At 34.8% G+C, this 17,459-nt stretch overlaps 2 protein-coding genes across 5 annotated transcripts in view; one reads left to right on the top strand and one right to left on the bottom strand.

Moving 5' to 3' along the window:
- RUNX2 (RUNX family transcription factor 2) overlaps positions 1–17,459 on the top strand; it is a 342,616-nt gene that overhangs the window by 20,328 nt on the left and 304,829 nt on the right. The gene's annotated exons all lie outside the window — the stretch shown is intronic.
- SUPT3H (SPT3 homolog, SAGA and STAGA complex component) overlaps positions 1–17,459 on the bottom strand; it is a 399,266-nt gene that overhangs the window by 374,151 nt on the left and 7,656 nt on the right. For all 4 annotated transcript variants that reach the window (XM_052647809.1, XM_052647810.1, XM_052647808.1 and 1 more), the window contains exon 2: positions 14,562–14,662. In XM_052647809.1, coding sequence (XP_052503769.1) covers positions 14,562–14,662 — 101 coding nt within the window. The remainder of the gene's footprint in view (positions 1–14,561; positions 14,663–17,459) is intronic.

Here is a 17,459-nt window from a genome sequence, read left to right as displayed (position 1 = left end):
TTAGAAAATATCCTCAAGTCTCCCTAATGTAACATGGAAGTTAAGAGTCTGGCTGTAGAATCAGAAAGACCTAATGAAATCCCAGCTCCACCACATAATAATTGGGAAACTGTGGCAAAGTTATTTAACTTCTTTGATCCTCAGTTTCTTCATCTGAAACTTGGGAAAAATATTATCCAACTAACAGGGCTAGCAAATGAAATAATACATGGAAAGATATGAGTGCATAATACCTATAAGTGATTTAGTGATGATAGTAATATTTCTTCTTTCTATAATCTTTGTGGAGCCCAAACTCCTGCCAATCCTTCAGGGTGCAGCTTATATGAACTTCCTTAGAGAGGCTTTCCCTGAATTAAGTTCCCACATTTCACAATTTCAGACTGACCTGTGCATTTTCTTTAATAATTGTCAAAATTTACTTATTTATGCAAATGAATCCACCATGCATAGCATACCATATATGTTTAGTAAATTATAAACTAAGTTATGAATAAAAATGTTCAAATTTGTAATCTTCCCACTGATATCATAAAATTGTGTCTCTATATAATCAGTGGGATCTTGATTAGAAATATTATTGATTGTACTATGGATGGGGGATCTACATTTGAGTTTAGTACTTCTGCACAACTACAGGTAGGAAAGAAAAGAACATCCCATCACCAGGATTTCAGTCTATCTCTACACTTTATCACAATGACAGAATCACAGTAACCCTCTACCTTTTATCCTTTATCTTCCATTATTCAGTCTACTAAAATAAGGGTTAAGAAAAGTGGCTGGCTTTTAGTTTACACATAAGAGTTTTCTTTTAGTCCTCACCTGCTAGAACTATGATTAAATCAACTATTCACTGTAAGTCAGAGAGCACTGAGAGAGAGTGTGCTGTCTCTCAAAGTGTGGTTTCCAGACCATCCATACCGGTATCGCCTCAGAGTTTACCAGAAAGGCAAATTATTGGGCTCACTCTAGATTCACTGAAATCCAAAGCCTGGAATTGAAGCCCAGCAGTCTTATAGCTAAGCAAGGCTTTGAGGTGATTCTAATGCACACTGACGCTTGAGAGTCACCACATTAGAAGATCTAGTCTTTGTAAGCAGTAGACTGTTTCACTGATTTTCATCAAGTTAATTTGCTAGGCTTTATAGTTCATTATTAAAATTCGAATTGGAGTATAATCTCTAAAATCTGAGAAACAGGACATGTGTCAGAAATATAAAACAGGTAATCCAAGAAAGACTGCTTAATACACTGTTCTATCCACATAAGTTGCATAGTCAATTCATGATGTACCTGTTCTCTTTTATTAGAAAGTAACTCCCTCTATATCTCCTCCTAAAAAGATTCTTCCTTCAGAACCACTAATTTCAAATAAAGTTAGAGGGTGACAAAAAATACAAACTGTTGGCAAAGGTTTTGTAAGTCACAGGAAAGAGACAATGAGCTAAGCAAAAAATGTGATTATTATTCTACAGTATTACTTCTATATGTAAAGACAGACACAATGAAGCCAAAGCTTCAAGTGGGTTCTAGATTAATCTTTATTTTAGAGATATAATTAATGATAATAAACTTCCATAACAAGATTATAAACATGGTTTCATGATAGAAAACTTGCTAACATAACATATTAGTAGGTCAAATGTGAAAAAGGCATACAATCATCTCAAAGATAACCTTTCTGGCATCTGATAAAACTCAATGCCCTTTCATTTTCTTTTTTAAATTCAGAAATATAAACTACTTCCTCAAAGTGATTTAAACCATTTTAAACCAAAAGTCAACATTATGCTTACCAGTGAACAAGAAAAACATTTCCATTAAAATCAGGAATAAAAAGATCCATTATCCTCACTCTTAATTATTGATGTTCTGGAAGTTCTGACTTAAACCCGTGAGTGCATGCTCAGTTGCTCAGTCGTGTCCCACTCTCTTGTGACCCCATGGACTGTAGTCCACCAGGCTCCTCTGTCCATGGGATTTCCCAGGCAAGAATACAAGCGATGGTTGCCATTTCCTCCTTCAAGGGATCTTCCCAGCCCAAGGACGGAACCCACGTCTCCTGCATCTCCTGCACTGCAGGCAGATTCTTTACCACTGAGCCATCAGGGAAGCCCGTCTTAAACCCTTATTTGCGGATAATACAATTCTCTTCCTAGAAAGCTCAGGAGAATCAAATAAAAAATTAAGTTGATTAAACTTTAAGAATTTTTTCATAGTAGGATTACCAGCAATATGTAAACATACATAGAACTAAGTCACAGGTACAGTTTTAATACAAAAACAACAGAACTTCTGAGAAAAAAAAGAAATAACAATGGTATTTCTAACAGAACTAGAACATAAACTCCAAGAGATTGGGGGTGAGGGGTGGGGATGGGGATTATTGCTGTTGCTTTATTCACTGCTATATCCTCAGCCCCTAGAAGTCTGCCAGGAAATAGACACTCAAAACAAATTTGCTGAATGAATAAATGAAAAGCATTAGCATTCAATAATCCTTTATATCAAATGAGTTCTTCCTATAAGTGACAGAACTGCTTGTTAGGAGCCCACAAGGAGACCAAGAGTTTGCACCAGAATGTACGTTACTGTGCACATCATTTAATTTTGCCAGTATCACAAGAAAACTATCTCAATGAAGAAAGCAGGGGACTGGTTTACAGGCTGGCTCAGGCTACTTACCTTATAAAAGACAACGAGGAACAGTTCTCATACTGGTTACACTGAGTGGCAGGCACCTCTTTAGACTAAATGTTGGGAGTTGAAAGGAGAAAAAAAAAACTAACTTCAAACCAAAAAATAATTTGTAAAAAATCATGTCTGGCTGCTGAAATGTGGTTATAATTAGGTCACTGTGTCTTTTAAAGGATACTTATGAAACATGAAAGCAACAAAAAATTTTAAGGATAATTTTTTGTCAACTGAATGTCAGGTTCTAATCAGGAAATTCAGACATCTCAGTATTGTCTAAATGAATGAAGCCTTTATACTTTCAGAGCAGTTTATAATAAATGATCATAGGAATTAAGGCACATGGAGAAGTTATGCTCTAAATCAATATAAACACTTCAAGTATATGCCTCACTCCTCACTTTAAAGTGGGTCCAATATTGTAGTGTCATCTCAAATAAACAAGTAAAACAAAGAACTGAGTCAGTGCTGGTGGTTTAAAAAATGAAGAACAAGTGAAGAATAGTCAACTTAACTCTAATTTATAGCAGACAGGCTCTGGGAAAGTAAACTGGACTGATATTCGGAAGACCAGGTATATAGCCCTTGAACACCAAACTAACTTACTACACAGTCTAGGGCAAATCACCTCACCTCACTGTTCTCCAGTTTCTTCAGGAGTAAATAAAAAAAGACTCTAAATAAAAAAAGACTCTCAGATCTTCCACTCAGTCTAAGTAATGGATACTAGCCAGATTCCCTTCTTCCTGAATAAAGGCAGATAAGCGATCCTACAAAAATACGCTGAGGTTCAATTCTATCTATAAACCTACAAAGTCAAACTAGATGTAAAAAGTATAGGCATGTTATATAGAGATCTGTACTGAACACCTATCTATCTTCTCTGTAAATAATTTATACAATCTGGTTCAAGCCACAAAAGAAATCTTGAGAGATGTATATGTTTATTTGAGTTTTACAAATAAAATTCTCAGCGATATAAGAAATAGAACTCATGGTACTTACTCAAATTTTTATGACTCCACAACATCATCCTTCTTTCATCAAACCAGATGTGACACATAGCCACAATTTTCTAAGGACGCAGCAGAGGTTTCAAGCAAATCAGACACTCAAAATATAGAATGCTACACACACACAAAAAAAAATGTTTGTCATGCAATGAAGATGAAGAGGAAACTCAAGTTAATGTCGGAAGAGAATAAAGGGAATAATATAACTTCAGCTCTAAAGTTAGTAAGAAAGCAAAACAGACAAGGGATGAGGGACATAAATAATAAATTTAGCAAGTTATAATCTCCAAGACCCATGGAGATTGTCCTCCTAAATTATACTGTCCCACCCTGAACACAATTTCCTATTCATTCTATTAAATTCAGCACCTATTAGGTACCTAACATGTACCAGGTACTGTAAAATAGGAAAGTTAAAACAAGCTCTGGCTTCATGAAACTTACAGTGGGCAAAGAAACAGGCAAGTAAACAGATCCCTGGAATACACTAACGTAAGGACTTCTTTAAAGAGTACACTATTAATACAAGGTGCCATGGCACACAGAAAGGAATTAACAAGATTGGACAGCCAATGATGTCTTCTTGGGGGATGAGCTGTCCAAGCTGATATTTTCCATTTTATTGTATTTCCTATTCCTCCAGTTCTCTCAATTAATCTTATACTTTTCTGACTTTTAGATTTCATTAAACTTTCCAAACCCTTCTCCCATTGTTGAACAAATTAATCGACTTCATTCCTTTCTATTCCATCCCACCCCACTAGCCTAGTCTCAGTGATTAGAACCTCTAACACCTTGAATTTCAATATTCTTCTGTTTTTAATTCCTAAATCAACCCAATCACGTTTCTTTTCCAGTCCTATGCCCAGTAGTTGAGCACCGTCACAGAAAAGTATACAACCTTGCTGTTAGAGCCCTTCTATGATTCAATGGGCATGAGCTTGAGCAAACTCAGGGAAATAGTGTGCAGGGAAGCCTGGCGTGCTGCAGTCCGTGGGACCACAAAGTGTTGGACAAGACATAGCAAGAGAACAACAACAACTTGTCAGAGCCCTTGACAACTTAGGCAACACTAAGCATATTCCTGATGAGCTTTCTCTCCCTAACTCCACTGCTGCCATTACAAACCTTTACCACTCTCAAGCTTCCCTACCTCCCCATCCCTTCCATGCCAACTCCAGTCACTGGCCCTGCCTGCTTCTTCAAAATGGTATGAATGATAATTATGCATAGCTGAAAATATGACTTCACACTACTTTTATGTGTTAAAAAAGTTATGCGTATTGAACTAACCCAGCAATCTAACATCCCTAACATTGTTTCATTATGAAAACAGATTTGGTCCCAACAAAGGACTTGCAAATAAACTCTGACCTGCTACCTGAACAATTTCAGCTACTAAAATACAACCAAAAACCAAAAGTAAGAAGTATACCAACTCTCAAAATTGATAACTAAGTTTACACACCAAAGATCAAGTGACTTTTCTCAGAAGAGAACATGTATCAGGTTTTCCTAGAGTATGACTTATTTTAGACACAAATCTGATAAATTTAATTTCTAGTCCATAGTAGCCAGAAGCAGCATTCAAGTGGGGGTGGGGAGGGGGACTGGGTGGCAAGGTGAAACCCTGCCAGAGTGCAACACAACAGCAGCAAAATTAGCTGATGCAAACGAGAGAAAAACCGTAAAACTCAACCCCCCAAAATTATAAATTCAAATAGCAGATCAAAGTAGGACTATTGATCACAGGAGCAAACTACACTTTATGCCTCAATGGTACCCTAGGGCATCACAATGGTACAAGTGGACTATAACACCTGATATATTTTATAATGAAATTTCAGTTTAAAAAAAAAAGTTCAAATTGTACCTGATATTCCATCTGTACATAATCGTAAACATGCTATAATAACCTTACTATAGAAATATTTTCATTAAAATGGTCAAAATAAAATCCATTTTATCACTTGGATTACCTCATGTATTTATAAAATAAATATACTAAATATATTTATTCTCTACGATATATATGGCATAGATGCCTTGGTTTTTAATTCTAATAGAATACAGTTGTAAGCTAGTCTTTTGTTTCCAATCATGCTCTTCACCCAAGACAATAATTGTACAATTGAAAATCGAGGCGATAGTCTGGCTGATTGTTATACACTGCAGACACAGCACAATTCTACATTCACGCAAGTAAAACCAACACTAAAGGAAACAGTTCTTCAGCATCTCTAATCGCACAACAGTTAACCAAGTCACTCGGTAGTCAGTTTCTACCCAGCGTTGTTTCAAATAAAATTTCTAAAAGTAAAATTATTTCATTAATTGACTTTAAAATAAATCACACAGACCAATGTCTGAAATTTGAGTATACAGCAGAAAGCATAAAAAGAAAAGAAAAACGAAACTGCTTAAAATTTGCACTAGAATTTGCTTTGGAACTTGATAAAATGATCCCTTAAAATTCATCTGGAAGAATAAAAATAGGAAAAGAGACAAGAAATATTTTAAAAAGAGAAGTTATGCAAGTGACCCTGAACTGTAATACCAAACATTAAAACATATTAAGAAGCTATAATAACTAAAGTAATGTAGTACTGGCAAAAGAACAGACAATTCGATAGACAAAGCAGAAAACTCAAAAATAATAATTCATTATCTGATAAAGGTAGCATTTCAATTCTGAGAGAAAAGGGAGGTTTATATATTTGTGGTGGTGAGACCACTGGCAAGCGAACTTAAAAGTAAAAACTGTTTTGACTCAGAACCCTCCCTGGCACTATACGACAAAATAATGGATTAAATGTTAAACTGTAGAAACTAAAAGCCTGCAACATGAAAAGTACATGATGATTTGTACAAAAGTTGTGGGTAAGACTTTCTGTCAAAGTGAAGTAATAAAATAAAGGCAGATCTAACCACACTGAAAATGAAAACAAACAGGTTAAAAAGAAATAAACCTGATGGAAACCAAAAGATGAAGGGTATGGGGGGCTGTGGGGAGACTTCTATATTATGATCAATAATGGCTTTATGTCTTTAATATATTAAAAGCCCATAATAATAAACAATGGGAGGAAAAATGAGAAGTCAGTAAAACTGTGCTCAGATTGTGAACAGACACCCACAAATGAAGAAATACAAATGGCCAAAATAATTCCAAACTCAGTAGTCAAAGGAAAGTTATTATGTAAAATAGTTAAAGAAAAGCACAATGTTTTTACTGTGAAAATGTCAGAGATGGAGAGGGGTACTCTCATAACTGTTGGTAGACATGTAAAAAGTCCAGTTTCCCTGGAGGATAAATTAAGAAATTACTATCAAAAAAGTTTTTAGACTCAGAAAAAAATCTTCTTCTAAGACTTTTATATAAGATATTAAGCTTCCATTACATCATTTTCAATAGCAGTGTAAAAATTGGAAATAACCAAATGGTCCAATAAAAGAGGGTTAAAAACATAATAGATATCATATAATGAGTTGTTTACATTCTGTATCAACAGAATTTCTTGTAAGAAGGAAACATATAATCATAGGTAAAAAATTTTAATTTCCTACCCAAAATTAGTAACCACTCTCTAATATATTTTCAGCATTTACAAATCCATTTTTATTATCTTTTTCAACAATTAATTTTGACCTTCATACACTTAAAAATAAGTTTTCAAAATCTCAGCATATTTAAAATAAAAATAATGAACTGACAGAATGCTATGCGACATACTGCTCAATTTTATATACCTAACCAAAAGTTTTGCAAATCCAGCTACATGAAAACAAGCACCCAAAACTCACAATGCTGTTACACATTCAGTTACACAACTGGCATGACAATTAAGTGCAATATAATATACTCAGAACAATAATCACCAAAAATCACACGATTTTCAGAAAGACTAAATATAAATATATTAAGTAAATTCACAGAAGAACATTTTTAATATTCAGTATTATCCAGACTGCCTACAAAATAGAACACGAAAGTAATATTAAACCTCCTCATCAAATCTGACCTGTCAAAGTAACCAAAAATTAACATCCCCAAATCACTGAAAAACTGTGAGACAATGACAACCCAAAAGAGGGAGGAGTAAAAAGTTAATGGATGTCAGCGTTAAGAGTAAATACAAAACAAAATAATGTAACATGTAAAATGTATTTTTCCAATTTCAACAAAAATATAAGCATACTAGAAAAGAAGTATTTCATGTATTTATTTTCCATATTTCTTCTGTATTGTCCAAAATGGGAGCCATTTACTACATGTAATTATTTAAATTTAAACTAATTAAAACAAAGAGTAGAATTCACTTGCTCTGAATTCTGTAGCTCAGTCGTCTTGCTCAGTTAATGTACTCAAAAGGTACCTGTGGTTAGTGGCTATCTACTGGCGAGTACAGAAACAGAAATTTCCATCACTACAGCAAGTTTTCCTGGACAGCATGCTATATAATATAGACAAATTAATTTTTTCTCTATAATTATAAAAATTTTCTCCATAAAACTGCAAACCTTTCTCCCTACACCTGAAAAATTTTTATAAACTTCCTAAATCAACAGGTTGATGATAATCATTCTTTTAAGTACAGTGATGATAAGTACTAACAGGAAATTGTTTATCATGTGCCAGAACAATAAACATGGACCAGTGTTTTTCATGTGCTCTGACTCAGTACCTCACTTAATTTTCATATAAACTGTATAAGGTAGATACAAGTCTACAATGCCTTATCTGAAAGAAGTATTTCAGAATTCAGAAGTTTTCAGCTACTACTACACAAAAGCCATATAATAACTCTTGAGGGAAGCACTCAAGAGCACAGTAGAATGTATGAATATTAACATGAAAGGTAAGCAAGTCAATAAATAACCATCAATCAGTTAGGTCCTGGTGCTGCCATCAACAGAGAAGGCAATGGCACCCCACTCCAGTACTCTTGCCTGGAAAATCCCATGGACAGAGGAGCCTGGTAGGCTGCGGGTCCACGGGGTCATGAAGAGTCGGACACAACTGAGCGACTTCCCTTTCACTTTTCACTTTCATGCACTGGAGAAGGAAATGGCAACCCACTCCAGTGTTCTTGCCTGGAGAATCCCAGGGACGGGGGAGCCTGGTGGGCTGCCATCTATGGGGTCACACAGAGTTGGACACGACTGAAGTGACTCAGCAGCAGCAGCAGCAGCTGCCGTCAAAATAGTTCAGAACAGGTGTTCCCACTGACCAGCATTAGTAACTGCACTCACACAGTACTACAGTCTCAGAATGACAAATCCATGAATTCTTCCCCACAGGCCCGAGGATTTTCATCACAGAATTATTAAATGACTCTTATCTCCCTGAATTTCAAGAATTCATTTCTAAGACTGAACAGAATTTTTTCCCTCTAGTAATTATGTATCTTAAAATAAAAGGCCTAGCTATCTTCTTTTCATGAAATAATTGATAAAGATATTTAAATACAAATTCAAAACTGTATTTTGTCACATTTATAAAATGATATGCTTTTCAGTGCAAGTACTTAACTCAATTGGATTGAGCAATTTAACCATTACCTTATTTCATTTCTAAAAGGAAAAAAAGTATAAACAACCTTCAGCTTCACAGTGCTTTTATGCTCTCAATCAACTTTTGCACATTTTCTCACTTTCAGGAAAGATTATGACCAATTTTATGTTACAATTTGAAAATATTCATTATTCTTACATTTATAAACTAGTGTATATCTTAAAGCATTCCAAACTGATGAATTTCACAGAAAGTATAAAGATAAGTTATACGCTTACTTTAATGAAATTTAAATATCAAGAATTAAAATAAATCATTTAATAGTGACAAAATACAAAAGTAGGACAGATATTTAACTACTCAACACTGTGGCCATGTTTAAATTCAAAATTATGAAATATCACACATATAAGCATCCAGTAAGGAGTACATAAGTATTAAGTTTCTATGAAAAATTATACTTTTTATTGGTTCTGATATGGCCTTGCTTAAAAAGATCTGGTGGTTAGACATAAGAAATTGAAACAAATGCTATACTATGAAAATACAAATTAATCCAATATTCATTATAAGAATTAGACCTCATCACAAATAACAGTAATTAACCAATTACTCGCCTTTCCCATTATTTCTTCCTTATACCACACTAGTCACACACAAGTTGGTAAAAGTTCATTTGTAAACTAAATTTTGTAAATCAAAATAAGTTGTATTAGTTGAAATGTAGTTTAGCGTAATTTGTTAAGAGCATGGACTCTGGAGTTAGACTTTCTGTTTCAAACCAAGGTTTTACCACTTGCTACAATGGCAATTTTTGGTGTTACAAACACCTGTGTCTCAAGTTTCCTCATCTATAAAAGGGAACAACACTTGTCCTCAAAGGGTTGTGTGAGGAGTAAATGAAATGGTATGTGGAAGTGCTCAGGAGAATGCCTGGTACACACAACAGCATTTGCTATTATTATTGGCCTTATTAAAGCATCTCTGAAACTGTAATATTAATAATATTAATGTTACCACTTATCACAAGTAAGAATTTCTTTGCTCCAGCCTCCTGAAAAACTTAAATACACCAGGGAAACTCAGTGTTTGAAGGAACCCTGTGGCCGTTTAACACATGCTGCTACTGCTACTGCTGCTAAGTCGCTTCAGTCGTGTCTAACTCTGTGTGACCCCACAGACGGCAGCCCACCAAGCTCCCCCGTCGCTGGGATTCTCCAGGCAAGAGTACTGGAGTGGGTTGCCATTTCCTTCTCCAAAATTGATATGTTTAATACATATCAATTATCAATTCATATATTTATATGTTAGATCCCTTGATAGGCAGATTAAGGTATGGATAGAACTAGGAACACATTCTTTCACAACTCATTTCTTAATGTTATATAATAGCCAAATGATACCATTTCACATACACAACTGCGCCCTTACTCTAGTGTAGCAATGTATATATGGTTATTGCTATTTATCCCAAAATTCCCAAGAGAAAAAGCAAATCTTACTGAGAAAACTACTCGTTCATTTTTGGACACGCTAAGTTTGAGCTACTAACAGAATACTTAACGGATGTTCCAGAAAGCAGTCAGGAGTACAGACCTAAAGTCAGGAAGACTCCACTCAGATCATCACTCCCCACTTTGTATTACCATGGAATTTTTCACATCCTATCATGTGACATTCATTCACCTCCACAACCCTTCTCTATTGCTACACTATCTCGAAGGCATTCAGGTTTTGCCATACAAGGGTTCAATAATGTTGCTTTTTTTAAAAAAAATGCAAAATTTGCAGAAGAGTACAAGTAAAAGAGTGAATTTCATTGTCTATAAAGAAAACTCTGATTTAGAAAAGACTTTTTTCACCCTGTGGAGTTTAGATAAGGATGAAATTTCACTTGGAAGAGTTCTTAGAAAATATAAGTAGCATGCAAACAAAATCCTTTTTTTTTTAATTTGGTCACATGAGAATTACTAAATGCTACCAAGCAATGAAACCTGACATTATCACCAGGCCTATAAACCTGCAAGAGTACAATATAACCAAGCAAAGAAATTTATGAGAGTAAAATAAGGAAGAAAAAATGAAGATTCCTTGAAGTGTGTTTAAATTAATTTATTTAATAAGTCATTCAAAATACCTGCAATGTGGGTTGAAAAGATTTTACTTTCTAATTTACAGGCTACTTGAGTTCAATAACTTTAAATGAAAAGCCTCTGAACCCTTTCTAGAATGTATTATTCAAAAAGCTGTGATAAGGAGCATAGAGCAAGTGTTAAGTTACAAGCATAGGTAAGGTAAAGCTGCTGTCCAACCCCCCAGGAACTGTTTGACTGCCAATACTTTTGTTTAAAATCTGTGGAAGCATGTTCTAGAGAATGCTGCACTCAAAGTATTTCTCACCCAAACCTAAAATATGGTCAATCCTATCAAGCCTCTAATAGGAAGACAGACCAGCTGCCAGCTCTGTATTTAATAGCAGATCCTGACAATTCCATTTGTGCCAGACAACTAGACACCTTTCAGTGAAGCCACTCCCTGGAAATGACACTACAATATTGTTACTTATTTAGAGGTCATGCAGTCAAGAAAAAACATCTCATTCGTGGTGAATGGTTGGGGAAGACAGTGGCTGGAGAGGATTAAAAGAAGCAACACAATACACACTGGCTTAGAAGAAATGTGAAAATGCAGAGGAAAAAAAGTAAAGATTCACAGAATCAAATTCCTACAACATGAAATAAACACAGAGACTTAAGGCTTCACTTTCTTATTTAAAATCACATAAGCAAGGATCAAATGCATATTGATTCTAATTTTATATAATCAAAAGCCTGAAAACATTATGCTATCAGAAAATATTGGTAAATTAAAAAAGGATTCCCCTAATCTTGGCCCCATTTTCCTGTTCTATGAAGCAATTCATAAGAAGAAAAAAATAACTTCAGACTATAAATGATGAATGTAACTATTAGGAGTAGCTTCTCTATGAGGTCTGAAATAGAAGGAAAATGTACATTTCTTCCAAAGCTGTGGCCAACAATAACTTTTGCATTCTGAATCCAGCTTAAGCACATTAGTTGGGAAGATCTTTGCAAAAGTATTTAATAAGAAAGTGCTGAATTTAGCTTTTATTTTCTTTTTTTCTCAGTTTTCTTAAATGGCCTACAGTCTATCCAATGCACTAAGTAGAACCTCTTTTAAGTATAAATGACAAAAGGAAATACGGCTTTCTTCTTACAGAAAGCTGTTTTTATAGATCAGAGGTCGTCAAACTTTCTGTAAAGGGCCACATAGTAAATATTTTCAGCTTTACAGGCCATATGGTGTCTGTCACAAATACTCAACTCCACCATGAAGCATGAAAGAAGCAACAGATAATAGATAAACAATGTCTGTGACTGTGGTCCAATAAAATCTCATTTTTGAAAACAAGCAGCCAGTCTATGGCTATAGTTTCCTGACCTCAGCTATAAAGCATGTTTTTTCACCTAATAATAAATACACTGTTTTAATAAATAATACCAAATTTGAAATATGATAGCTTAGAGTTGCTTTAAAATAATTTCATTTTAAAAAAGTGAGGAGTAGGGAAAAAGGTTAAAGAAGACTGGCAAAACACAATTACTGTTAGTCTGAGGATGGATGTATGGAGTTCACTATACTATTCCAATGATTTTATGAGTTTGAAATTTTCAAAATTAAAAGTTCTTAAAATTACAGAGTAAATTAATGAACAGGCTCTACAGGAAAATGAATTTCCTTGCTTTATATTATAAACATTCTAAAACATGTTTAGCAGTTTTTAAACATAATTAACAGTACAACATAAAATTTTAGCATAAAGCTACTATGGTTTAGTCACTGGTTTAGTCACTAAGTCATGTTTGACTCTTGCGACCCCATGGACTGTAGTCTGCCAGGCTCCTCTGTCCATGGGATTTTCCAGGCAAGAATACTGGAGTGGGTTGCCATTTCCTTCTCCAGGGGAATCTTCCTGACCCAGGAATCGAACCCGGGTCTCCTGCATTGCAGGAAGATTCTTTACCGACTGAGCTATGAGGGAAGCCCCAAAACTGTAGCTAAAATCTTTAAATACACAAAGTATATACATGCATAAGCCCTTAAAAGTTTCCATAATTTAAAAGACAGCCTAACTTCCTACAACTCCTAAATTAATACATTTAATTTAGTCTTATCTTACCTAACAAAATGTGTTACCAATTTTTGGTTTTAGAATATAATTATTTTATAGGGTATATATTACTTTCGTTAACATATCATAGGCTTATTGTTTTTCACATGAATCATTTTCATTAGTTTTAAACTCTAAGCAATAAATAATAATAGAAATAATTCACATAAACCAACACTGCTTAAGGTCTTCAATAACTGAGAGTTTAAAAGGATCCCAAGACCAAAGTTTGAGAACCTATGACTTGAATGTTTCCAATGCTGTTTAAAGTATGTTTACCAAGCAACTATTAGATACATGCTCAAACTCATTTTTCTTCTGAAGGATAATCATCACACACGGGAGTTAATCCACTATGAAGACTATCAATATACACCCACTTAAACAGAAACATTCTTTTAAAATTGCTGGGTATGTCATGAATAATGTAGCCACAGGAAAAGAAGAGCTCTAATGTGCTGTCCCCCATATGCAGAAAATTGTCTCCTGAACCAATAATAAAGAAAAGCTAATATGTGCCAGCAGACATTTCTAATAAATCTGCTACCTCTCATCAGATCAAGTTATGCAGTCTCAATGAAAGAAGCCAGAAATCAAGCTGAAAAGAGCCTTAGGAAAGAAATCTTAATGAATATGCAATATCTGAAAAAAGAAATAAATGTGTTTTTTAAATGTCCCAAGTTTTTTCTCCAGTTCTGAAACACAGAAATATTATCAAAACTGAAAACCAAATGAGGCTCATGGAATTATGATGACTGACATTTGAGAAAAACTTGAGAACTCTGTGAAAATATTCCCCACTATCTAAGAATATACTCAATGTCAAAATTTTCTAAATCTAAAATACCATAAACCATCCATAATACAAATCTGGGTAGATAATAATTAGGGCACAAATGTCTACATGAGTATTCATTCTTTTATGAAGATGAACCAATACTTTTGGAATACAGTATCACTGTTGCATTTTTAACCAATTTGCCCCTTCTGTACATGGCTATTTAAAATGTTATCAGACTATTTCATTTTTTTACTTAAGTACAAATTTTCAAGTTAACTTTTATAAGTCTTGGTATTTCTGCTGTCTTCTGTCAACATGAACAAACTTAAAAGAGCAGTAAGAGAGACATACAGCCATACTCACATCATACTCTGCAATTCTGCGGTGAAGCTTATTGACTTCCCTGCGCTTCTTCCACTGCTTGAAGGGGCAGCAGACATGGGGCTGGCTGCAGTATTATTCATCTAAATAAAAAAGAGAACCCAGCTTACAAAATGTATTTAGCTATAAGTAAATGCATAGAAAATGGAAGCAATTATAAATTACTTCAAAAACGACAGAAATTTTTTAAATTCTGATTTGCCTTATGTAAAAATCTGATTTATCCATACTTGTTCTTTATTAAAATCAAATAAAGGCAAGGTAGAAAACTGCTTAGTCAAATATGGTATCAAAAAACTGCTTGTGTGAAAAACTTCTCATTACATATTTTACAGTTAAGTATTGGGAGAAATATACTCATTAAAGTATTTTAATAGAGCTCAGTGGTTTTCAAAATGTGTTCCAGGGAGCCCTAAGATTCCCTGGCAATATTTCAGTAAGTTTCCAGTTTCAGTGAGCTCTCACTGTCCATCCTGAACACAAGAACTCTGATCTTTCTATTTTATATATTGGGGTTTCAAGTAACATTTTATTTAAAGAAAAAGTTGCACAGCTGTAAGATACAAAATTACAAAACCAAAACATGACCTAATTCCCATTTGAACCACAGCCAAAAATACAAATAATAGAAATAAAGCTGAACAGTAGATCAGAAATTAGCATTGTGATATGTTATAGTCTTATGGTTAAATAATACTCACCAATTTAAAATGTGATTTCTTTTCCCAATAAAATTAAGCCGATGCATAATGGGAAAAATTAGATGCCAATCCTAATATACACCATTTTATTTACTGTATGTGGCAGTCCCATAAATAAGAATTAGTGAAAATAACATTTAAGTAATAAAAGTAGATAAAAGCCTTGGCTTTTATCTCAAGGACACAGTAAGTGCTCAACAAATGTTAGTTAATATTTTATGTTTATATAAATTTTTCAATACTATGACTTTCTTTAAAAAATAGTTTGCAGAGTTAAAGAAGAATTAACAAATCTAAAATATATAATAAAATTAAGCAGTACTAGGAAATGTTAAGTATAATAAAAATAACGAGGAGTTAAGAGTCAGACCGCTAAGGTTAGAAGCCTAGCTCCACCACTTCACTAGCACTTGGGGCAAGTTCCTTCATTTCTTTATACCTCAGTTACCTCATCTGTAAAATGGTAATGATAATTGTAAGGATTACAATTATCAGGGTTGTTGTAAGGATTAAATGAACTAACATGAACAAAGCATCCAGAACAGTTCTGAGCAGTCAGTATACAATGTTAACTATTGTAAACAGAAAGAACTCAAGAATTCTCCCTTTCTTGATGTGCTAAGAACTTTTATATGACAAATTTAGATTATCCTTACTTCACCATCACAAAGTTTAAGTAACTTGAATCTTTTCACTAGAAGACCTCAATATAATTCAACAAATATTCATCAGTTTCCTTATAAAATAAGTTCTGTTTTCACACTGACATCAGTGCTGCTACTAGTCAGCCTGGCTCAAAATCTCAAGTCGTCATCCTTGATCCCTTCTCCTGCACCCTAAAATTTGCTAAGAAGTCAAATAAATTCTACTTTATGTTTCTACCTCCTCCCTTTCTTGTTGAGTTCTATTTATAGCTTCTTTCTTGCATCTCAGTTCACTCTCCATACTGCTGTCAAATGTATTTCTTAATACATCCTCTAACCTGACCACTTTGGTGGGCAACAGAGACTAAAATTGATCAAGGAAGCCTGAACCAGTCACTCACTGATGGCTGAGATGGAAAGTCGGAGCCCCAGGAGTGAAAGAGAGTGGGCTTCCCTGGTGGTTCAGAAGGTCAAGAATCTGCCTGCAATGCAAGAGACCTGGGTTCGATCCCTGGGCTGGGGAGATGCCGCAGAGAAGGGAACGGCTACCCACTCCAGTATTCTGGCCTGGAGAATTCCATGGACTGTATAGTCCATGGGGTCACAAAGAGTCAGATGTGACTGAGCAATCTTCACTTTCACTTCCATGAGTGAAAGCTCAAAAAATTAACTACTACAAACTACTGTCTGAGATGGGCCACATAGGAAGCTTCTGATAAGGCAAAAGGACAGAGACTTAAGGCCAGCATAATTATAGCTCAGTAGCCGGATCTGGAACATCCCAATATCATTCCGTGGCAGGACCAACTCTCTGCCAACATAACCCCCTCTCTAATCTGAGGGGCCTAAGGGCCAGGCAAAATTCATTTGACAGAGAATATAAGAGCAGAGAAACAGAAAGAAAAAGGTTTCACTCAAACTGAGCCTGAAAACCAAAATTCTAAACTAAAGAAGCTAATGCTATGAAAAACCATCGATCTTTTTAAGCCTAAATTTGTCCTGTTTGTTCACAAAGACTTCGGGGGGGGGGGGGGGGCGGATAAGTACCTTTTTTTTTTTTTACAAGTATTAGAGAGAAAGAGGAAACACCATTTGGAACTCAGTTTTTTTAAAAAAATTATTTTATCATCAGTCCAAGACGGGGGAAAAATAAGACAGGAAAGCAAGTACTTCCAGGAACAGTCCTACAGAATCAGGACACATTGATTAAAAAAGGAACTTGGCTATCCTACTGAACCTAGAGAATGTTTCCACCTGTCCCAAGAGAAACTGACAAGAGATATGACATCCTGGAGAAGATGTTAAAGATTACGTGTTAACCCCACCCTCCAAAAGCAGTTATGATTTAGGCTGACTCAAGTCAGATCTGAGGGCATGCCATTCTGTGGGACTCTCCTGAGATACTGCCAGAGTAATTTTCATTTTGCAAATCCAGTCACCTTGCTTTAACACTCTCTGAAGAGAAGACATTTCAGAAAGTAACTTCATAGCAAAACTCCAGCTTTCTTAGATTGTGCCCCTACTGCAAATGTTTC

Source organism: Budorcas taxicolor, chromosome 11 (assembly GCF_023091745.1).
Source record: "Budorcas taxicolor isolate Tak-1 chromosome 11, Takin1.1, whole genome shotgun sequence".
NCBI classification, from domain to species: Eukaryota; Metazoa; Chordata; class Mammalia; order Artiodactyla; family Bovidae; genus Budorcas; species Budorcas taxicolor.
Note: the sequence above shows the minus strand (reverse complement) of the source record. Positions and strands in the feature narration are given on the sequence as shown.